This window comes from Arachis hypogaea, chromosome 12 (genome assembly GCF_003086295.3).
Source record: "Arachis hypogaea cultivar Tifrunner chromosome 12, arahy.Tifrunner.gnm2.J5K5, whole genome shotgun sequence".
Taxonomy (NCBI): domain Eukaryota; kingdom Viridiplantae; phylum Streptophyta; class Magnoliopsida; order Fabales; family Fabaceae; genus Arachis; species Arachis hypogaea.
Window position 1 is genome coordinate 101,632,504 of NC_092047.1, and position 25,797 is coordinate 101,658,300.

A 25,797-nucleotide genomic window follows, 5' to 3' on the forward strand; every position below is an offset into this window, starting at 1 on the left:
AGTTAGAATTTGTACATATTTTTACCACTTCTTTGTTATTAGGACTACTTGGTTAGGGTGATGATTTTCTTTCCAAGAAACTGTTTTAGGGCAACCTACCAATTTGAAAACTTTTTGTTGAACTTGCTTGAAAGAATTTATTTTGGAACATGGTTTTTGAGCTAAGAACATAAGCAAGTGAGATTTGTGCCTAATTGCGTGGTTACATCTTATAACCACTTATTTTTCCTTCTTGTGTGCATTATTCTCTTCCTATGATTGTGATCTTTGATTTGTTTGATTCTTTATGTCCATTATTTGGTGTATTCATGCATTATATGATTGAGGTCATCATTTCATTAGCTCACTCACCCAAATGGCCTTAACTTCTATCTTCCTTTGTTAGCCAAATTTGAGCCTACGATTAACCCACTTTGTTCTTAATTTAGCACATTACAAGCCTTAAAGCGGAAAACAATAAAAGTCCTTATTTGGATCTTTGATTAGCTTAGGCTAGTGTATGTGAGTATCATTCAAGTGTGGGAACCTTGGGACATTGGGTGAATAAAAGGGTATTTTGTATTATTATTGAAAATATTGGGAATTGGGTACATACTCATGTATTGATCAAATGTAAAACCTTATGCATTGATGCTCTTGTATATAGAAAGAAAAAAAAATGAGAAAAACAAAAGAAAAAGAAAAGAAAAATAATATGGAAAAGAAAAAAAAATAGAAAAAAAAAAGAAGAAAAAAATAATAAAAAGAGGACAAAATGCCCCAAGGCAAGGTCCAATAAAATCAATGCATAAGTGTTGTGAAATGAAAAAGAAAATGTATGAGTATGTGAAAAAGTGAGAAAATGGGTAGTTAGGTTAGAACTTAATTGTATAGGATGTCATAGGTTAGGTGGGAAGTTTAAGCTTATCAAAGATTCAAATTTCAAGCTCACTTGACCAAATATGCATCCTACCTTGACCCTAGCCCCATTACAACCAATGAAAAGACCTCATGATACTTGTATGCATGCATGAAATGAATGTTGATTGTTAGAAGAAAAACAAATCTTGGAAAGAATGAAATAGAGGAGAATTGAGTGAATCAACCCTAAACACTTGAGTGAATAGAGTGCAAACACTACCGGTGAGGGTTTGATGCTCAATTACATGTTTTCACCTATGATCATCATTCTTCATGCAAGTTTGTAAAAATATTTAATAACTCAATTCAATTGTGGATTAGACTTGTTAGTCCTTAGCCCTTGTGCATATATGTTTCTTGGGAATTGATTTATTTTGACCAAGCACTTGCATTCATTTAGATAGTTGCATATAGGTAGATTGCATTTAGTTAGTTTCCATTGAATAAATGTTGATACCCTTTGTTTCTCTCTTGGCTTAAGCATGAGGACATGCTTGGTTTAAGTGTGGGGAGGTTGACAAACCCCATTTGTAGGGTTTATCTTGTATTGATTTTTGGGAATTTTATCACCTTTTACCCATATTTATTCAAGAAATAGCATGGTTTTGTATATTCTCCTTTAATTGTGCTTGAATGTGAAAACATGCTTTTTAGGACTCAAAATAGCTAAATTTAATTCACCTTGATTCTATTAGATGCCTTGATATGTTTGTTAAGTGATTTAAGGTTTAGGAGGCAAAGATTGGATCAAGGGAATGAAGAAAGAAAGCATGAAAAGTTGGAGAACTCATGAAGAAATGAAAGAACCGGAAAGCTGTCAAGCCGACCTCTTTGCACTTAAACGACCATAACTTGAGCTACAGAGGTCCAATTGATGCGGTTCCAGTTGGGTTGGAAAGCTAACATCCGGGGCTTCGAAACGATAAAAGATTTGCCATAGTTGTATCGTGCATAGGGGCGCGTACGTGCACGGTACGCGGACGCGCCGATGGTGGCACATGACCCACTTAATGCAAACGTGGCCAGCGATTTTAGAAGCCTTGTGGGCCCAATCTAACTCATTTCTGATGCTATTTAAGCCAAGGATTGAAGGGGAATCAACATACTTTTCATACTTTTTCATACTTTTCATACTTTTTCATACTTTTCATACTTTTCATACTTTTCATACTTTTCACACTTTAGATGTTAGTTATCATTAGTTTAGTTTTAGCTTAGTTTAGTTTTGAGAGTTAGTTTCTAGAGAGAGAAGCTCTCACTTCTCTCTAGAATTAGGATTAGAATTAGGTTTAGTTTTTAGATCTAGGTTTTAATCTTTGCATTCTTCCACTTCTATCTCTCAATTCTTTGTTGCTACATTCAATCTTCTTCTATTCCTTTGTTGTAATTTCCTTATTATTGTTCTTATGTTTTGTTGTAGATCTACTTTTGCTCCTTCTATTTTCTTTCAATTCAATTAGAGGTAATTCATAATAATGGTGTTCCTTTTGATTGTGGTTGTTAATTCCTTGCCATAATTGTTGTTAGATTCTATTTTTGTTATCAATTTACTTTGCTTTTCTTTTATGCCTTCCAAGTGTTTGATGAAATGCTTGGTTGGATTTTAGTGTAGATTTTGTTCCTCTTGGCCTAGGTAGAGTAATTAGTGACGCTTGAATTATCTAATGTCTTTGTTGATTGATAATTAGAAGTTGCTAATTGATTTAGATACCACTAAAGCTAGTATTTCCCTTGGGAGTTGGCTAGGACTTGTGGAATCAAGTTGATTCATCCACTTGACTTTCCTCCATTATTAGAGGTTAACTAAGTGGTAGCAATGGACAATTGTGGTCACAATTGAGGAGGATAACTAGGATAGGACTTCTAATTCTCACAACCTTGCCAAGTGCTTTTTAGTTGTTAGTTTATTTTCATTGTCATTTACATTTCATGTCTCTTATCCCAAAACCCCAAAATACAATCCATAACCAATAACAAGACACTTCATTGTAATTCCTAGGGAGAACGACCCGAGGTTTAAATACTTCGGTTTATAGAATTTAGGGGTTTGTTACTTGTGACAAACAAATTTTTGCATGAAAGGATTATTGTTGGTTTAGAAGCTATACTTTACAACGAGATTTCATTTGTGAATTTCTAAACCGTCAAAAATCCATTCGTCAATTCACCACCATTATCTGCTCGAACACATTTCAGTTTCCTTCCTATTTCTCTTTCAACACTTGCATGAAAGTGTTTGAAGATACTGAGCACCTGATCTTTAGATTTCAAAACAAAAGTCCACACTTTTCGAGAATAATCGTCAATAAAAGTAACAAAATATGATGCACAACTTAGTGTCTTAGCATCTATAGTGCAAACATTAGTGTGAACTAAATCTAGAACATGTGATCTCCTATGAGATCCATAACTATGAAATAATACTCTAGCATGCTTTCCAACAAAACAATGAGTACAAGTATTAAAAGTTGTACCTTTCACTGGAAGTGAGTGCTTCTTGGCTAAGACGTTTAGTCCTTTCTCGCTCAAGTGATCAAGACTTATATGCCACAAATCAGAAGAGGAATCATCAGCTACATTCTCCTCTTCTTTGCACAACTTTACTTGCAATCGGTAGAGAGTAGTGAGATTATTATCTTCTTTAGCAATAATGAAAGCCCCTTTGGTAATCTTACATTTTTTACTACCAAAGGAAGTGCAATACCCCTCTTGATCCAATGCCTTCACTGAAATAAGATTGAACCGCATATCTAGCGCATGCCTAGCATTCTTCAACTGCAACTTGCATCCCATGTTGGTTTCAAGCCACATATCACCCATACCAATGATATCACACACTCCTTTATCTTCCAATTTGATCTTGCCAAAATTTCCAGCAGTATAGGAAGTAAAAAATTCACGCCTCTGAGTGACATGATATGAGGCACCAGAGTCCATAATCCAAGTAGAATTATCACAGATAAGATTCACATAATTTTCATCATATGTGATAAGAATATCTTCATAAACAATAACATCAGTTTTTTTTTATCACTATCTTTACTTTTGTCTTTGTTTCTTCCCCTTGATTGTTTTCTTTTCAAGAACCTACAATACCTCTTGATATGCCCCTACTTGCCACAATGGTAACAAATGAACTCATTTTTTGGCTTGTACTTTCCTCTTGACTTGCTTCGACTCTCTGACTTATCAGAACTATGAGGTTTTCTACTTTGACTTCTCCCTCGTGATTCTGAAACAAGTGCTTCTGACTGGGAGGAGACATTAGTCAAACCTCGCTCTCTTCTTCTAGCTTCTTCATTCAACATGCTCTTTTTAACCATTGCTAACGTTAACTTTTCTTTTGGAGCTGAGTTAGTCAGTGTCACAACCAAAACTTCTCAACTATTAGGCAAAGAGCTCAACAACAACAAGGCTTGCAACTCATCATTCAAAGTGATTTTATTATTTGTTAGTTGGTTCACCGTCTCCTGAAAAATGTTCAAGTGCTCCGGTATTGATTTACCTTCAATATACTTCATATTGACAAGCTTCCTAATCAAGAAAACTTTGTTTTGTACATTCTTTCTCTCATATAACTCCTTTAATTTCTTCCACACCTTCTCGGCACTCGTTTCGGTGTCAACATGTGGATACACGCTAAGATCAAGCTATTGTCTAATCAAAAGAACTATTTCAATGTCAACATGTGGATACATGCTAAGATCAATCCATTGTCTAATCAAAGCAACTGCCTTTTGATTCAGCTGCTTCCATTTAGTATCGGATTTGGTACCTTTGGATTTATCCCCTTCCACAAGATCATACAAGTCCTTGCTATACAACATATCTTTCATGAGGATCTTCCAAGGATCTTCCAAATCGAGTAATTTTGGGAATTCAATTTGACCATATTTGGCCCATGAGTATTTTTCTTCATTTAATCAGCACAGAGATAAACAACCAAGACTCTAGATACCACTTTGTTGGGCCACAACCAAGACTCTACCACTTTGTTGAGCCACCGTGGGGAGCTTTCGACCACCAAGGAGATTTTAGGGAGGAATCAAGTGAGAAAAAATATAAGATGACAAGACACCACATCCAACTCAAAAACCTTAAGGTAGTAAGTTAATGGATCTCTCATCTTATAAACTTCTCACTCGTCCTTGCTTTCTTTGATGCGGGACTAACTTCATACACTTCTCAAACTTGCAATATTAACAATATCCCACTCAAGTGTGAGCCTCCATATTAAGCATCAACTCCCCCTCTTTCTAACTCCTCCACCACGAGTATTCATCCATCACACCGCCACAACCACACCGCGGGACACGCCGCGCCAGACTACCTTTGCCGGGAAGACTTTTGATACTTTACCTTGAATACTCCTTAAACCAGACCGATTAACCATCGGCACTGATACCACTTTGTTGGGAAGATTGAGGTTCAATAAGAACCTGTCTAACAGTAGAACCACCAAAAATAATTTTTTTACAACCTGTGCGATTAAATAGGTAATACCAAACATACTCCAAGCAGCAAATATAATGGCAGAAATTAAATAATCAAACACCAGAATTTTATTGTGGAAAAACACCCCAAAAGAGGGATAAAAAATTCACAGGACCTATTTCAGTAAAATCTTTCACTATCAAAATAATGGGTACACAGTCAATCTTCCTAGTAGCACTAGGGCATCTCAACAATCAACAAGATACATCATCAAAACTGATGGAATCAATATAAATTCTCCACAAAGTGGATATCTCAAATCTGACAAAAGAGAAGGCAATACAACTAGCAAGTTATATCCTAATGTTCGTCTCTACACCAGGAATAACATACTAAAATTTTATAAGAAATAGAACGAATTTACCAAGTCAATAAGATCAAAATGATACCACCATTTTTCTCCAATTCTTCTTCTCTTCATCAAACCACGCTGCTTCGTTTCCCTTCATTCAAAATGAATGAAGCTTCTCTCTATCTCTCTCGTGGCTTTTGCCACTTTTTGAAGTTGTAGACCCACCAACAGTATTGAACAAATTGGGTTCTATTGATAGGTGTGCTTCCTAAAATTACGAAAGGGATTGAAAAAATAAAGATTTAGTAAAAAGGAACAATGATAGTTGGACTGTTCGAACTTCGAAATGTGGTGTTGACCAGTAGAAGTAGCAATATATATTCTATTCATGAGTATTTAATTCAACCTAATCTAATTTGTTGTGAGTAGAGTTGAGGGCGAAGCGAGTTTGAGTGAGGATTGAGAGTCTCAATCCTATTCGACTAACCCATACTCTATATATGTATATGTAATGTTATATAAAAATAGATTTCAGTAAAAAAAATTTTAATTTAACTACTGAGCCAAGGTTAATAATTTGATAATTTGATACTTTTGTTTATATAAAAGCCAATTGTATTTAGTGATATATAAATACTCAATTTTAACACACCCCTAATCTCTTCACTTATATCACCCCTATCCAGCGACCGGTCGTAATCTCTCATCTCAATCTCTCTGCATCTCTCTGCCAAAAATTTGTGCTCCTTACTCCAGCACTTCATGCCCATGCTCGTGTTTAACGTTGCGTGGTTGCTGTGCTCCGTTTGGTGCTGTGGTTGTGTGCTCTATTGTTGCCATGGTCAAAATTGTTCGTAGAAGCTACCCTCCCCCTGTAGTTGAAGTACTTGGCGCTACTTTGATTTAATTCAAAAGATAAGCTAGATTCACTCCTAAATGTCCATCAAACCTTTGAAACAAGTTCAAATAGTCGTTAAAGTTTTTGTTCTTGCTAAATTATGTTGTGTTACTGATTATTATTATTATTGCTTGAGTTTTCTTTTGGATTTTTCCTTGATTATTTATCGATATATGAAATTACGTTCTGTTTTGATTATTATTATTATTAGGTGATTTTTACTTATTAGTGATGATGTTGTTGTAGCAAATGTAATGTTCATAGACTTACAATAATTTTATTCATATTTACGTTATTAATTTAAACAAAGAATTTTATGTAAAATTAAATGAACATTTGATGATTATATTATTTATAGGATGATTGTGTTATTTGTGAAATATTTGTGTTATTTGTATTAAAATTTTAATTTACATCCTCGTTAAGTTATATAATAATAATAATAATAATAATAATAATAATAATAATAATAATAATAATAATAATACATCTTTTTGCTAAAACCGTGAATAGGATCAGGTAGGTACTCACGAGTTGAGAACAAGTAGAATTAGAATTGTCATATTCTTAACTTGCGGATAAGATTAGGATCGAATCTAAATTCTATTATTTTAATAATAAAATACACCCAATTTAAAAAAATAAGATAAGACATTTTATTTTCACTTGTTTTTTTAGTATATATATATCTATATATAATTTTATCCAATTTTTAATTAAGATTTTATATTATTTTTTAGAAATTTATCTATAATGTAATCAAGTTTGATTTGATAAATAGGTAAAGGCTTTATAAAAATCAGTCATTAGTAGATGTTGTGTGGTTCTTTGTTGTTGAGAAGACAACTAGTTATATTACCTAGCTAATAATTATACAAACCAAAAGATTTAGGATAGTTTGGAGAAACAGCTTAATTAAGTTTTTTTAAAAAAAATAATTTAAATAATAAATAATTATATTAAAAGTAGTTTATAATTAAATAAGTTATTTTGTGTTTAGGTTTTTAGTTTTAAAAGTGCTTATTTTATAGAAATATGATAAAAAGTAAAAGTATTATGAGAGAAGTCATTTTTTTTAACTTCTGTATAAACTTTTAAATAATTTCTTAAAAAACTACAATTTAATTTTAAAAATTATACTAGACATTAATACTACTATTTTTTATAAGTCAAAAATTAAAAAATATTACTTTTGAGGCTTCCCAAACGGCCCTTATTAGATGTATTGAACAACTTGGTTCTATCGATAATTGGACTGTTCAGGCTTCGAAAAGTGGTGTTGACTAAATAGTAGAGGAGCCTGAGGAGCAAACCTTTTTTTTACCATAAATTCAGAGAATAATTAATTAATTTTTACACAGAACCACTATTGATGAATAACGTGATACCTGAGTAATTATTATTATCGAAAAGTTACTCATATATGACAGAAGAGTAAAAATTACTAATAAAATTTAATATTAATCTATACATATAACTCATTAAAATATTAAAATTTATATTAGTCTACAATATAAAAATTTATATGTATTTTTGTTTATTTTTTATTTTTTTTACTCATAAATTAAGAAAATTATTAATTTCAAATTCATCAACAAAGATTAGCGGTAAAGTATTTATTACAGATGATTTAATAAGAATAATATAATAATTATATCAGTATTTATGGAAAATCCAAATCCTTCTTGCCATGGCTTATCATACTAATGTAACGTGGCTACCGCCCCGTAAATAGGGGGGTAAGAAAGAGAGAGGAGGGGGCCTCTGGAATTTTTTAAGTTCGGAATCAAGGGTCGTTTGTCATTTCAATCAATTTTAAGGAGATTGAGTGTTTTTTTAATCTTGCCATAAGTTTGTACGAGAGCATGGTCACAATACCTATACCTATTTAAGTAAGGAATTTTATTTTTAAGAGTAAACTAATATCTTTATCTCCAATATTTAAATTAAATTTTAATTTGAATCAAATTTTAATTTGATCTTTAATATTTTAAATAAATTTAATATTATCTTATTCTACTGTTAAACTTAACATAAATAATTAACATATTTAATAATCAATAAAATGTTCGATCTTAGTACATAAATAAATTTAATCTATTAATAATTGCTAATATATAAATTTTTTTTGTTAACTATTCGAGTTAAATTTAACCGTAAAATAATATTAAACGTGTTTGAATTTTTTAAGATTGAAATAGAGTATTTGAAATATTAGACATTAAATTAAAATTTAATTCAAATACTAAAATAGTACTTTATGGTAGTTTTAATTAGCAACTAATTGATCTTTTTTTTTTAATTTCTTTTCTTCTTTTTAATCTTTATCTATTTATTTATGAAAAAGTCTAGGGCCAGTAATTTTATGAAATTCTAGCCAGCATGTAACCATCAAAGAAGAGTGAGCTATTGGATAAAATTTCACATTAATCTCACACCATTAAAAGTCTCATGAGGACTATTTAATGGCTATAAATCCCAAATGTTGCTGCCCTAGCATTCCTCTTTATTTATTATTTTGTTATCCCTATCCCTAACACAGACCGTTTATCTTTCGCTAGGTACACATTGAGAAGATCCAAAAGTCCAATAATACTTACTATTAATAATCAATATCTTCTTTCTGTTAGCTTAGATCTTCTCCTCTACAAAATCCAACGGTGTTGCATGCAATTCAAACACCTTTATCCATTATTATGCCTTCAAAATCCACCACCACCACAAGTAGTTCATCATCAGAGCGAAGATGGATCTACGATGTGTTCTTGAGTTTCAGAGGAACCGACACTCGCACTATCTTCATTTCTCATCTCTACAACTCCCTCACAAACGCAGGAATCTACGTTTTCAAGGACAACGAGGAGCTTCGCAAAGGAGGCCAGGTTTCATCGTTACTCATGCAAGCAATCCAAGTTTCTAGAATCTCCATCGTTGTTTTCTCAAAGAACTACGCGAACTCCAAGAGTTGTCTGAAAGAGCTGCAGAGAATTATGGATTGTCGAAGAAGCATAGGCCAAGTTGTTTTTCCTGTTTTCTACAACGTAGAACCCTCTCATGTGCGTCATCAGAGAGGTGCCTTTGGAAGAAGCTTTCAGGATCTTAAGAAAACAATTTCAAAGAACAAAGCTCAACTTTGGGGTACTGCGCTTCGTGATGCTGCTAGTTTGACCGGATTTCATCTCAATAATTCCAGGTACATTTATTTTTTGAATAGAGTTCTATGGAAGGATATTGAAGAAAGAGCAAGTTATATATTGTATTATGATTGAATGAACATATACAAGTAAACGAGTCTCTAATAAAATAACTGAATAACTGTTATTAACTGAAAGGTAAGGTAGTTATTCTGTTTTAAGTAACTTGATCTCTAAGCAAAAGATTCTATTTTAACTTTTATATAATGCAACAGATTCTGTTATCATCTGCCTCTTATTATTTTTTGTCTGATTTTTCATGCATTATATATGTAAGTTAATCTTCATGTTCCCCTCTTATAATTTTACTCGATATCTTTCTTGTTTTATTTGAGTTTTGGATCCATGTATTCAACTCTCGTTGAATCAAGAAAATATTTTGAAGTATTAGATACACAACACTCCTTCTGTTTTAAAATAAGTGTCGCTTTTATTTTTGAATTCATTGAAAAATTAAAATTAATTATTATTTTTTATCATTTTATTGAATTTTTAATTAAATTTTTATATTTTTATTTTTTTTATTGAGTCTCTGTATCATAATAAATTTTGTAATTAAGTTCATATTTAACTGAATATTCTATATAATTTAATAGAATATTTTATTAATAATTTCAATATTTTTGTTATGATATAAATTTAATTATAAAATCTGATATAGTACAGGAATTTAATAAAAAATATAAAAATTTAATTAAAAATTTAGTAAAATTATAAAAATGATAAAATAATTAAACAAAAATTTAATGTATTTAGATAAACCACTCGTTTAGATACATTAACTTTCAATTAACCAAAAAATGAAAGCGATATTTATTTTAAAATGGATGGAGTATTAATTAAGCACATAAATAATAAAATAAACACACTAAAAAAGGGGTTTACATATCAAATTTTGATACAATTCTTTTTTATTTTAAATATTATTAATAAAAAATAAGATATTTTTATTTTTAATATTTGTTGATTTTATATCAAATAATTTTTACTTAGTCACTTATCATAATCACATATTTATTAGTACATTAAATAAAAAAATTTAAAAATATTCAAATTGTTTTTATATAATAAAAGGTAATACACTTTAAAATATATTTTTATATAATTTACTAAAAGTATATGTAGTATTAACCATAATTTTCTTTTTATTTTTTTTAATAAAAAGTATTATCAATTTGTTTTTTATTTAAAAAAATTACTAACTTATAAATATTATTTTTGTACTCAACATTATTTATATTTTATTTTAATTTTATTTTTAATATTTGGTTCTAATTTTATCATTGACATTTTAATATGTTTTAATTATGCTCTTAGGTAAGATAATATATGATTTGGCAATCTTTTACTAATGTGTATTACTGATACATTATCAATAGTTACCACATGTCAGTAACACAACATCATATAATTGCCATGTCAATATTTTTGTCAGTAATATTAACACTTAAAAATATAATTAAAACACACTTAAACTCTTAGGCTCAAAATTAAAACAAATTACATATTAAAGATATTTTAAAAATTTTTAAAAATATTAAGAATAAAAAATATATTTTATTCTTTTAATAATTAAATATTAATATTATTTAAATAAAAAAACAGTTTTTATATATTTTAAAAAATAATTATAGTAATTTAAATACTACTTTGTAATTAATTTGACTATAATATTGTATATATTTATTTTATCATTTTTTTTATTTATAATCAATTTGACTATTATGTTGTATATTTATTTTATCATTTTTTTATTTATTCATTTTTCTCCACCCATGTAAAAAGGATTAAAATATTCTAAAGTGAGAAAGTTAGTAAAGTTCTTAAATTAAGATAATGTGATATATATTTTATGAAAATCACAAAATCAATAGTGATTAATCCTTCACTTTATCACTTTATCAATTTTTTTATTTTAGAGTGAAAGAATGTTTAATAAAACAGAGAAATGAACTGAATTGTTAATTTATCATTAACTAATTAGATGTTATATAATAGGAAAAGTTTAGGAGGGCAGCAATTTTGTTAAATTTTGGCCAGCAAGTAACCAGCAAAGAAAAGTGAGTCATTGAATGAAATCCCACATCCATCTCACACCATTGAAATCATCATTGATGACTATTTGATGGTTACAAATTACAAAGTTGCTGCCCCCTAACATTCCTCTATATAATATATGAGATAACTCTGCTATATATATAGCAAACTACCACAATTATATTAAAACAGAAATAACAAAATTAAAAATAAGATAGATTAGGCTTAACAGTCATTTAACAAGTGTGACTTGATCTTCTTGATCTTGATCTATTATATTACATACATATTTTATCTCTATTATACAGGATCTAAATTCACATAAAAAATGTCTTAAGATGGACTATGATATACATATAACCTTACTTATTTATGTAACATATACAATTTTTTTTTCTTTCTTTTCCACCAAAACTTTCCCCTTTCCGATCCAACCTACTAGATTTTAGTTAGGTATTGTCGTAGTTACGGATGACAAAAAAAATTCGCATTCACATATATCTATGAGAATTATCCATGACAAGGAGACCAACAACAATCCACAAAATCTCTACATAGACAAAAATCTATTCCAGTGAATAAATGAGAAAGGGGACAGGGATTAAGAAACTCGTAAATTTTTTTGCGAAAAGAAATTTACTTAAATACTTTTATATATATAAGTTGTGTAAATAATTTTAATTTATTTTATTTTAATTTATATATTAAAAATTTTATGTATATATTATTATGTTGAATTTGTATTTAAATTGTGTTTAATTTAATATATTTAATTAAATTATATAAAATTTATTATAATTGAATTAACTTTTTTTTTTTAAAAATTTAAAATTTAATAATATTCATAGATATCTAGAGTATCTGGCTCTCCCGAGTAGAAAAATAAGCAGGAACCTATGATGGAATAAGACAGAGATAGGGGCATTTTATTTAACGGAGACCGAAGAAGGGAAGGGATTCCCACCCCATGGCATCCCTAGCTAGCCACAGCAATGATAGCATGCATGCGTAGATAGAAGAATACCATGTCACATCTTTAGAGAATAACTCGATTAATGATTAGAAGATTTTGCATAGAATGAGTTAGTTGAGTTCTCATAACACTGAATTGTTACAACCAATAACTAACAACTAATTATTCCTTAATTACAGGAATGAAAGTGAAGATATCAATAAAATCATTGAAACTATCACTGATTCGCTGGACAATACAGTCTTGTTTGTTGCACAACATCCAGTTGGAGTACAACCTCGTGCTCAACATGTGATTAAACTATTGAACTACCAAGAATCAAAAGATGTCATGCTATTGGGGATCTTGGGAATCGGAGGGATTGGGAAAACAACCATTGCCAAAGCCATTTACAATCAGATTCACCCCCATTTTGAGTCTTATTGCTTTCTTTCAAACATCAGAGAATTCTGGGAGCAGAGTACTACCAGTCAAGTGTATTTACAAGAAAGGCTTCTTTCTGATATTTATAAAACAACAAAGATCAAAATACATAACATTGAATCAGGCATATTCATTTTGCAACAAAGGCTTCGTCATAAACAAGCACTCCTCATACTCGATGATGTTGATAAGATAGAGCAACTAAAAGCCTTGTGTGGAAGCCGCGAATGGTTCGGTCCTGGAAGTAGAATAATCATCACAACAAGAGATGAACATTTACTCAAACTGCTCCAGGTTGATCACATATCTAGAATGCCGGAAATGGATCAAGACGAATCTATTCAACATTTCAGTTGGCATGCATTCAAACAACCATGTCCTAGAGAAGATTTCGATCAACTTTCTAGAAATGTGGTTGCATATTGTGGAGGACTACCTTTAGCTCTTGAGGTTATTGGGTCATTTTTGTTTGATAAGAAAGTAAGAGAATGGGAAAGTGTGGTGGATAAGCTGAAAAGAATTCCCAATGATCAAGTACAGAGAAAGTTGAGAATAAGCTTTGATAGTTTGAATGATGATACAGAGAAAGAAATATTTCTTGACATTGCGTTTTTCTTTATTGGGATGGACCGAAATGATGTAGTACATATTTTAGATGAATATGATGCTGCGATTGGAATCAGTGTTCTTGTAGATCGAAGCCTTGTCACCATTGACAATAATAACAAGCTTGGAATGCATGATTTGCTACGAGATATGGGGAGAGAAATTGTTCGCGAGAAATCACCAAAGGAGCCAGAGGAACGTAGCAGATTATGGTTGCAAAAAGATGTGTACCATGTATTGTCAAATCATATGGTACCATAAAAAATACACAAGTTCTTTTTACCTAACAATTTAAAAATATTTAAGATAAATAGTTCTGTGACATAATATCGTATCAGAATTTTTATTACTATAAAATTTAGACATTGATTCTTTGTGTTTTTCTTTTTTGTTTTAATTATAGGGGACAAAAGCTATCGAGGGATTGACTTTAAAGTTGACCAATTCGGTTAGTTTGGAGGCAAAAATGTTTAAGATGATGAAGAGACTTAGATTACTTCAACTTGCTGGTGTGCAACTAGATGGAAATTTTGAGGATCTTCCGAAACATCTAAGATGGCTTCATTGGCATGAATGCTATTTGAAGTACATACCTTCCAACTTTGATCAAGCAAGTTTAGTTGCCATTGAATTAGAATTCAGCAATCTCAAGTTTGTGTGGAAAGAGGCCAAGGTATAACGGTTGAGTATTGTTCTTAACAAACTATTTAATACATGCAAAAATTAAATTAATTATCGGGCTTCTCAAAGAAATAACAAAAATTGACTAATAATTAACCACTAGAAATTTCATGCATTTAAAAAATAAAAAAGTTATATATTCAAAATTTAAATGTTTGTTTAGGTGTTATTAAATTTATAAAAAAAGATTTTTTTCAATAAAAAAATTAATTTTTTTATTTTTTAGTGTGTTTGGTAAATTTCTAATAGTAAAAGTGAAAACACTAGAAAAATAAAAAAATATATCTTTTTTGAAAAGTTATAATTTACATCTTTTTTTAAAAGATCTTTTTTTCCTAAAAAAATATGCTTTTTATATAATAAATGAATAAAAAAGTATTTTTATCTTATTTTACTCAAATATAATTGATAAATAAAAAGATATTTTTATATGAGATATCCAAATATAAAATTACTTTTACTTTTACAGTTTTACTTTTATAAAGGATCTTTTAAAAAAACATTATTAAAAAAAAAAAGATCTTTTCTAAAAATGGCATCCAAAGTCCAAACAAGTCCTTAAAATTTTTTCATTTTAAATTTATGTTAATTGGCTATTGACTAATTTTTATTGTTTTTTCATATTATTGGGCATATTTTTTAGGGACAATAACATAGTATTTTGGTCATGTTGTATATATATAAAAAATTTGCCACTAATCAACCACTCATATATAATATATATTGAAATACGAAATATATATTAAAAATATGTTGAATAACACATATGAAACACAAAAATACTTATTTACTGATTTAATAGCTAATTTTTTTTTTTGAAAATAGCATTTTTGAACTTTTAAGGTTATATAGTGTCCTTGCAAATTAACTTCTCTAATTTTTTTTCCAGTTCATGGAGAAGTTGAAAGTTCTAAATCTTAATCACTCTTATAACTTGACACAAACACCTGACTTTTCATACTTGCCAAATCTTGAAAAGCTGCTACTCAAAGATTGTTCAAGCTTATCTACAATTTCAGACACAATAGGACATCTGAAAAAGATTCTTGTAATAAATTTAGAAGACTGCACAAGCCTTGGCAACCTGCCAAGAAGCTTTTACAAGTTGAAATCTCTGACCACTCTCATCATTTCCGGATGCTCAATGATTGACAAATTGGAAGAGGACTTAGAACAAATGGAGTCATTAATAACTTTGATTGCAGACAAGACTGCAATAACACAAGTGCCATTTTCAATAGTAAGATCAAAAAGCATTGGATATGTTTCTTTGTGTGGTTATGAAGGATTCTCACGTGATGTGTTTCCTTCTCTCATTTGGTCATGGATGTCACCAACAAGTAAATATAACCTCTCATCCATGGTTCAAGCATCTTCTTCAGCACTTATTCCATTAGATTTACCAAAGCTTAGGAGTCTCTGGGTGAAGTGTGAATCTGATCTTCAATTAAATGGAGGTGTAGCAAGAATTTTGGCTACCTTGTTTGCCACATACAACAAGGAACTAGAAGCAACACCAACTACGTCACTAGTCATGGAGAATATCAAAGGTTCAGAAATATTTGATTTGAGCAATCAATCTCACAATTCTGAATCACTCAAGTGCCTTATAATTGAAGTTGGAATGAAGAGTCATGCCACCAACGCCCTTAAGGACAAAATTTTACAGGTTTTTCTCTCAAATTATTTCTACTGAAATTAATTTAATCAATTTGGTAGTCTTAAAAATGCTCAATTAATTAGGCTAGTGGCAAAAAGATGAATGTGATTTATGGTTATAATATTCAGGTACTAGTACTAGGGGAACATTTGGTTTGAGTTTTTTATTTGAAGATTTTAAAAAGGAAAAAGAGAAAATAAAAAATTATTTTTTTAATATTTTCTCCTTTTTTTTTATAAAATCTTGAAAATAAAAAACACCAAAAATAAAAACACAAACCAAACTTATTCAAAATTGTGCATTTTTTTTTAAAGAGAAACTTTTGGAAACTAACAATTTTTAGAATTTTTTGTCATCATTTAATTAGTATACAAACATTAAATTATCTTTAACACATATATTATACTAATGAGTTATGCTACGTGTATACTAAAATTAGCCATAAAGTCAGCCACCAGTCTAAAATATATGTTGGAATACAAATATACATTGAAAATAAATTAAAACACACATATATTTATATACAAATACATTAATGGCTTATTTTAGTAGCTGATTTTAGTATACAAATAATATTTTTGTATATTAATTTATATGTGCAAACTCTAAAAAAATATAGATACAAACTATATTGATTTATGTGTGTAGAGCTTTAGTAAATATAAATGCAAAACTATATGATTCTTGTGTGTAAAATTCTTGTAAATATGAGTGCAAATTATTGTTGGCGTGTTAACCAAAAATAATAATATTTACTGTGAACATGTAACATTAATTTTTTAAAACTTAGGAACTTAGTTAGCTATTTGGTCAATTTAAAAATCAAATTAAACATAAATAAATTAGTTTCTATACATTATTGTCAAAATAAATTTTATACTGTTAACCAATTGAATAATAATTTCTTGAAATATTTATAATTAGAAAATGCATTAAAATTATCCGCAAGCTAGTAACTAACTATTTATTGTTGCTAAAGTATGTATTATATAGGAATAGCATAACAGCAAGATGGCAGATTTTCACCCTATCCAATTCCATTTCACCTTGTCGTACTTATATTTGTCAAAAACTCACTTCGATATTAACAGTGAGTAGTAAAATTTTGTACCCTAACCCACTCTTGCAGATATCTATCTCATTTCTATAATTTCTAAAATCCAACGTAAAAAAGTGAAAGTTCAAAATTTATAAAACAATGATAAAAATAAAATGTAAGATTCAAATAATCCATTAAAAAAAAAAAAAAAAAACAACTTCTTGAATATTGTGTTAGTTTGTTCAGTACCTAGAGATTTTTTTTAATATCATTTGAATCTTAATTTTTTTTATCATTGTATTATTATTATTATTATACCGAGACAAGTAGGGGTGAATTCTCTCTGAACCTAAATCTGTCCCACTCTGTAAGAGAATCTGTTAAAAAAACCGTTACAAATAAAAGAGGGTTAATAATTATCCTTCCCTAACATATGATGGATTTATTCATGTCTCATGATTCAATATCTTTTATTAACGGTCAACAACTTTTTAGTTTGTGATCCAATAAAATTATCATTTATTGTACACAGGGTTTGATGACAACAACCAATGAGTTTAGTGACAAGTATTGGTTAACATTCGGTTCCAAAGGTTCTTCTGTGGTATTCGAAGTCCCTCAAATGAATGGGTGCAACTTGAAGGCAGTGACATTGCGTATTCTTTATTCTTCTTCCTCAGAAACCATCTTATCAGAATGTCTTAAAAACGTGTTAATCATAAATTACACAAAGTCCACCATTCAAGTCTATAAACAAGACACACTAGCCTCTCTTGAAGATGAGGAGGGAAAAACCATAACTTCACATATAGAACCCGGTAATAAAGTGGAGATTCTTCTTGTTGGTTACAAATTCATTGTGAAGAGAACAACAGTTTATCTGATATATGATGAACCGGTTGACCACTATGCGGAGCACTATCATGCGGATGTTATTGTTTCAAGTGATAATTACATTATTTCTAGTGATAATAATGATATGGAAAGTGATGAATGTTCTAGTGTTTCTGGTGGTGGTCATGATAGGTCAAAGAAGAAATATTCATGTTTCTATTGGTGTTGGAGATAATATGTTAGTACATCAACATAACTATCTTAGTGAGATGACCTAACAAACCCTTGCTTAAGATTCTTAATCTTTTAATTTATCTCGCAATTCCTTGCATTGTGAGTTTCTATTTTGATTCTAATGCTCGACTTTCATTCAATGTATTTCAATACATAGTATTCTAGGATTCATCAATACAAACATGAATACATTTGGGCTCACTAAAACTCTCTTGATTATGATAGATATCCGTGGCTTAGAAAAAAAGAATTGAATCTAGATTTTTTTTTAATTTTTTTTTCAAACTAGATGAATCTTATAGTATCTGTTGAATCATCTCGAATTAAAAAGTATGAGATACTTTTAATTTGTCTCTAGTCGATGGAAGAGCTAAATCAGAATTATGAGAAGGAATAGATGCTGTGAAGTATTTCTAATTATGAAAAGCAAGAGACAATTTTATTTTGTCTCTTGGAGAAGACCAAAATTAGAACAGAGAGAGAAGTAATACAGCAATATATCCTAATTCAACTATCTTGTACAATATAATCTATATCCAGTCTCCATCACAACTATGATGAAATTTCACTATCTTTAACCAATATTACATACACCAATTTTTTTAGTATTCAACTCAATCCTATCTGGAACAAACCCAGTTTTTATCTAACCCAGATTTGACTAAGACCTAATCCTAGATTTACAACCACTAAGTGCTTACCCAACTTAGTATAAAAATTTCCTCCGAATCAGGATAACAAAACAGAAATACATACAAAGAATTTCTGAAATAAATATTTGGCTTTTCTTCAAGTCTAACTTTCTTTGTCTTTTTCCATTCAATAACTTTTTTACATTCCTCATTGTAATGCCTTTTTCCATTAAGACAAAAAAAAGATTAAATTGAGGAAACAGAATATTCAATTGAGAACCACATGAAGGAGAAAAAGGTATAGTTTTGTAAGCTATGAGAATCCAAACTTTGTGCTCTCACTTCTTGCTCCAATCATTGGCCATTTATTTCTTTAATAGATGAGTAAAGCTTCCAAAGTTTGAAACTTATTTTCAGCAACTTGTTCGAGTTCTTCTTCCCCAATATCAACAGCAGCAATGGTGCAGAAGAGAGATAGAGTAGTAGCAGTGATTTAACAGTACATACATCCATACCTTTCATCTTCTCTTTCATCATTTTTCATATTGCTTTTTGAATCTGAGCTGTGTATCAAAATTTTGACTCCAAATTTGTTTCTTATCCGTTGATGGTTGTAAAGCTCCATAACCTCCATTTGAATCAGATTTTTCATTCGGTGTATGTAAAAAGAGGATTTCTTCAACTTTCTTCGACCAAGCACAAATGAAGAAATATTTTTCTACTGTAGCCTTAAGATGTGATCTTTGCTTGAAATCCTAATTTCTTTGACTTTCTTCTTTTTTACTTGAAAACGATAATCCACTTTTTTGTTTCTGATTTGAGCCCTAATTAGATTTCTTCTTTTTTGCTTTCTTTTTATCTTCATGTGGGTGAGAGAAAACAGAAAAGAGAAAGAAGAGAGAATTTAGTTCAGTGGCTTATATTTAGTTTTGATACAAATGGAATTGCCAATCTTAATTAAAAACCAAGTTGAGTGAATGGACTTAGATTACCGGTTGGCCCTATGCTTCTTTTTGGTCCAAATTCATTTTTCCACACTAGCTATTCAGATTTCTTATCACTTTGGATTTCATTAGTTTGTTGTTGGGCTAGCTAAGATTCTTTCTTTCCTTTCTCCTTTGAGATCAGTCGTTATTTCTTTAAATGAGTGAAGTGGACTTTGAACCCAATTGGGCCTAATGCTTTCCATTAAGCAAACTAAATTATACTTAATTAGGTTATTAATCCACTAATAATATTTAGTCATCATCAATTAATTTTTTATTAGTTTTTCAAACTTAACAACCCCTTTTTTGATGACAAACATTAAAAATGAATTAGAAAGAACTAAGAAAAGTTTTAGAAACTTCCCTTTTGATGATTATATTTGATGTGAAACTCCCCCTTTTTTTTTTATTCACTTGCCTTCCCCTCAATGTTTACATTATTCAACCTGTGATAAAAAAAAATTATACAGAAACAATGTCAAACATCCATAAATTATTTCAAACAGTTTTATACTTAAGAGAACCAGCTTTATTACTAGCCAATATTTGCAAGGTTGCTATTAAACAAAATCATTAATCAACCTTATTCAATAAAAAATAAATACTAATAAGAACTATGTTCAAGTTTCACAATCAAAGTTGTAAAATATTAAATATCATCAAAACAATCATCCTCAAATAATCAGTATCAACAACAATCAAAACAACCTAAAAACAATTTAAAACAATTCATTTTCATTTATTTTTCTTTCACTTACTTCCCCTTTTATTATTAAAGAAGGTAAGTAAACTTACACAAAAGATGTTAAGTGTTCAATAGTCAATCGATCAGTACAAAACAATTTAGAATAGGTATCAAAAAACCAATATTATAGCCATCCGATAAAAGTATTCAAAGACCAGAATTAAAAAAAAAAAATAGTGTTTCACAAATCAGCAACTTCAACATGGAGTTAGACATCAAATTCCTCGTCCTCGGTTCTCAAAATGTCTTTTTTTTTAAATTCAGATATTATTTGATCATTTTTCAATAATTCAAGGTACTTTAAAAGTACCTCAACTTCTTTGAGACTTTTTCAAGAAATTTTCATTTTGAATTGCAAGTTTCCTAGCTTGTTGGCTAGAATTGATCATTTACTTTGTAAGATTAACAAACTCTTATAGCACATCCTTGGTAAAGTCATTAATCAAATATTTGTTGGAATTTGATGTGCCTAAAGTAGAAGGAGGAGGGATATTCTCATTTTCTTCTTCCTTCATAACCGTATCTCTGGTAGCCTTAGTTCTTTTCCTTTTGTCTGTTTATTTGTACCATCACTCTTAATAGATAAAATTCTATTCTCTTGGTACTCATTAGTCAGATCAACAACAAAGTTTTTAAATATGTAAGTTAAAAACACGTCATATAGTAAAAAAATATTTTTATCACTTTTGATACAATTACGTGTAAGATTCAAAATTTTTAAAAATTAAATAATTAGTTATTTATGAATCATTATATTTGTTGAGATTTTATTTTTTTAAAAAAAAATATTTTACCAAAAATAATTAACTAAAATTTAAAAATTATTGAAATTTTATTTAATTATAACTTATTTTATTAGTTTGAATTATTTATTAAAAATTATTTTAATAAACAAAAATTTAAATTAATTTTTATAATTATTATTATTATTATTATTATTATTATTATTATTAAATTATATTATCATTGTTATCATTATTATTACTATATTATTATTATTATTTTATTATTTATTTTTCGAAAAAAAAAAAAAGAAAAGCCACAACGTGGCTTATATACGCATTATATATATATATATAGGAAGAAGGGACAAAAGTACACCTGAAAATTCATACGCTGGACAGTAGTACACTTGAATCGTTTAATGAGTCACGCGTGCACATTAATTATACACTCCGGCGGACAAAATCACCATTACGGCCATCAGCGTGTGGCGTGGTTAGTGAGAGTGGACAGGTGGCTCTATTTTATCCTTGCTGGCACGTTAAGAGTTAGTGAGCTGGTCAATTAGTGCTAACTCAGATAAAATATTTTATTTTAATGTTTAATTAGGTAAAATTAACCCTTAAACGCTTCGTTCTCTTTAATCGAATTATGAACTTCAAAGTTTTGTTGGTGGTAACATAGTTTGCACCTTGAGACAATTAAACAGCCCTAGCAGAGAAGCAATGGCATTGCTCTGAAGTGGTGAGTCAGTTCATCATTGGAGGAGTACTCGAAGAAGTGAAGTCAACCCACACGACCACAGCGACGATCACGCACTGGAGGCAGGGACGATCTAAAGGTAACATCTTTTGAAGTTCCCATTGTACCTATTATGATCGAACATGCTATTTGATGTTTGTTTAGTAACTAGTTTCTGGTTGTCCGAAAAAAGTTAGGGTTTTCTGGGTTTAGTTGTGGTTATGAGGGTTTTGTTTTTCTTCGTAGATGCCAACTCACATCACACTTGTGTATCATCATGGGGGGAGGTTGGAGAGAAATTCTAAAGGGGTTACAGTATACAGCCGTGGTCAAGTGTCCTTAATTCCTAGAGTCAATGTGGATACGCTGAACCTGTTTTTCATGGAGGGGTTGTTCAAAGATTTGGGTTATATTCAGTGGAAGGAATTTTACTGGGGAAAGCGTGATGCCGGAGGTGGTTTTGCTCTTAAGCTACTTAGGCTAGATAGGGATGTGGTGAACATGTATGAGGATGCAATTAAAAATGATGATAGGGTGGTACATGTGTATTGGGAGCATACAGTAAACATTCCAACTGAGGTTGAGGTGGTTGACGTAGATGCGGAAGAGGTCCCTACCCCTGAAACAGCCAATGTAAATGCAGAGAGTGTGAAATCACCTGGAGGGAGGATAAAGAAGAGGGCACAAAAGAGTCAAAAACCAGCCAGAATTCTGAGACCAAGAAAACTAACAATAACACTAGGCCAGAAGTCATCCCAAAATTCATTACTTTCAATGAAGAAAACCAACCCAAGGGAAAGACAACAAAAAACCACACAATCTGAACCAGCAAAACAATCTCACCCACAGTCCAAACCGAAAACAATGTCATCCACAGCCCAAGTTAAGCCAGCATATGTGGCCCAAGCCCAACACACACCACAAGTGGGCCAAGCCCAACATACAACTCCTGTGGCCTAAACCCAAATCACTCAAACTGGACCACCAACAACTTCTAAACTTGGAACTCAATCACAACCCAACCTTCAACAAGATGAAGTCCCTACCCAGGAATCAAGAGCAAAACAAAGAAACACAAGAAATTCTTACAAGAGGCCAGCTCCTAGTGGACAAACCTTTGTGCAAGGAGGCATAGGTGAAGTTCCAAAAATATTTGTTCCTCGTGCAACCAGTGAGTCATCAGAGAGTGATGAAGATGACTCTGATCCATATTACCATCAGTATGAGTCTGAGGAGCTGCACAGCCCTTATTCGTCAGAATGTGATAGTGAGTATGAGGCAGAGCGCAATGTTTGGCCTCAAGGAAACCCGAATGCTGCTTTTGTGGGGATGGAATTCGAAACTATGGAGCAATTCAAAAGAGCTGTTAGGAAGTTCAATATACAAATTAGAAGGAGTATCATGTTTAGCCGAGTGGAACCATTGAAGTGTAAGGCAATTTGTTGTGAGGCCAACTGTCTTTGGAGTATCTACTGTTCCAGGTCTAATGAACCAAAGAGTTTTCAAGTTAAGACGTTTGTCAACCAACATGTTTGTGCAAGAAGCCACACCAACAAGTCAGCTGATAGAAAGTGGGTTATTGAATAGCTGGAGGAGAAGTTGAGGGACCAAAAGGACTTTAAAACATCTGAAGCTGAGGCATGATTTAGAAGAGAGTTCAATGTAACCATCAACTACAAAAAAATACAAAGGGCAATAAAGAAGGCAAGGGAGAATATTGAGAGCTCTGAGAGGGAACAGTATGCTGAGTTGAGGGATTACATACTTGCCTTGTTGACAGCTAATCCAGGAGCAACTATTTATATGGACACTACCCCTATGCCTGATTCCCTCCCGATCTTCAAGAGACTATACATATGTGTTGACGCTTGCAAAAAAGGTTTCATACAAGGTTGCAGACCATTTATTGGACTTGATGGCACATTCCTGAAAGGTTACTATGGTGGGCAATTGCTTACAGCAGTGGGACAAGATGCTAACAATCAGATCTTTCCCATTGCATATGCAGTCGTTGACTCAGAGACAAGAGATAACTGGAGATGGTTTCTAGAACTTCTGCATCGTGATTTGGGGAACTATAGGGTGCATGGTTGGAACTTCATGAGTGACCAACAGAAGGTAATTATTAAATGTTATTTCTTGGTTGATTTGTATCACTCAGCTTGTTAATTGTTGTTGTCTGTGTGAACGCAGGGTCTAATACCAGCCATGGAGCAGGTTATGCCCGGAGTGCATCATCGGTTTTGTGCAATGCACATTTGGGCCAACTTCACTAAAAGATGGAAGGATAAACAGTTGAAAGGAGCAGTGTGGAAATGTTGTAGAGCCACCACTGTTACTGAATTTGAAGCTGCAATGATGATGTTAAAGGGAATCAACAATGCTGCCTGGGAATACTTAGATCGACTTGACCCAAAAACTTAGACAAAGGCACATTTTAGTGAGTGGCCTAAGGTGGACAATGTCACTAACAACAACTGTGAGACTTTTAATGGTAAGATTCTCAAATATAGAGGCAAGCCAATCATAACAATGTTAGAGGAAGTCAGAGTTCATATCATGAGGGTTATGGCGAGGAACAAAAAGTCTCTAAGTGGCTATGTTGGTTCTGTTGCTCCAAGACAACTTAGCAGGCTTGAGAGAGAGAAAGAAAAAAGTAATAAATGGACTCCCACATGGGCAGGGGATGACAGTGGAGAAATTTATGAGGTTGAGAAACATCCTACTAAGGTTACTGTTGACTTGGAAAATCAGAAGTGCACCTGTCGATTTTGGCAGCTCACAGGCTTGCCTTGCAGACACGCTTGTGCAGCACTTGCTCTGAGGGGTCGTAGGCCAGAAGACCAGATCCATAACTGGCTGGGAATAGCTGCATATAACTCAGCATACCAACATAACATCAACCCCGTACCAAGCAAAGAATTTTGGGATAAAGTTGAAGGCTATTCTCCACTGCCCCCTCACTATAAGACACCCATTGGAAGACCAACAAAAAAGAGAAGAAAGGAGAAAAATGAGGCATGACCAAATTCCAACCCACATAAGCTTAAAAGGAGATATGGAACAATCATTTGCAAATACTGTGGAGAGGTATGAATATCATATTTTATGAGTTTGTTCTAGAGATCACTGATACTGTTATATTTACATTTTCTCATGTTTATATGTTGTAGAGTGGCCACAATAGTAGGGGTTGTGAAAAAAAGCATGCTGATATGAATGATGAGGTTGCAGCTATGGAAGCAGAGGAAGCTACTGCTGCTACTAATAACCCTGCACAGCCACCACCACCCCAACAACAGAATCCTAGTGATGCTGCTACTGCTCCAAGACCCAAGTCTAAACCTATGGTCTCCACTGAAACCATGAATGCTGTAAGCCCAGCAATGAGGCAGAGGTTTGAACAGTTTATGCCAACTCCAACTCTGAGGGACCAACCAAATCCGGGCCCAAGACCATCAAAGCTAGTCCCAAGAGGAGTTCCTGGAAGAAGCAATGGCCCAGCTGCAGCAACTGATCAAGTTGGCCCAAGTGAAGGTGGGACCATGCAAGGGGCTGCAACAGAGACATAGAACCTTTATTGAAGACTAATGTGCATGTTTTGTTTTTTGTGGAGAAAGCTGTTTTGTTTATCAGCATAAACCTTGGGACCTTTTTTTGTAATCTAATAGTATGTGGTATGTTATGTTATATACATTGTGACTT

General features: G+C 31.4%; 1 protein-coding gene across 1 annotated transcript; it reads left to right on the forward strand.

The window, feature by feature from the left end:
* The first annotated feature begins 9,187 nt into the window (after positions 1-9,187).
* On the forward strand, positions 9,188-18,362 carry LOC112727930 (disease resistance protein RPV1). The gene is made up of 5 exons (XM_025777877.3): positions 9,188-9,777; positions 12,968-14,069; positions 14,221-14,490; positions 15,388-16,167; positions 17,730-18,362. Exons 1-5 carry the CDS (start codon positions 9,281-9,283, stop codon positions 18,264-18,266), a joined length of 3,186 nt encoding a protein of 1,061 aa, XP_025633662.1. The 5' UTR covers positions 9,188-9,280; the 3' UTR covers positions 18,267-18,362.
* Positions 18,363-25,797: the final 7,435 nt, after the last annotated feature.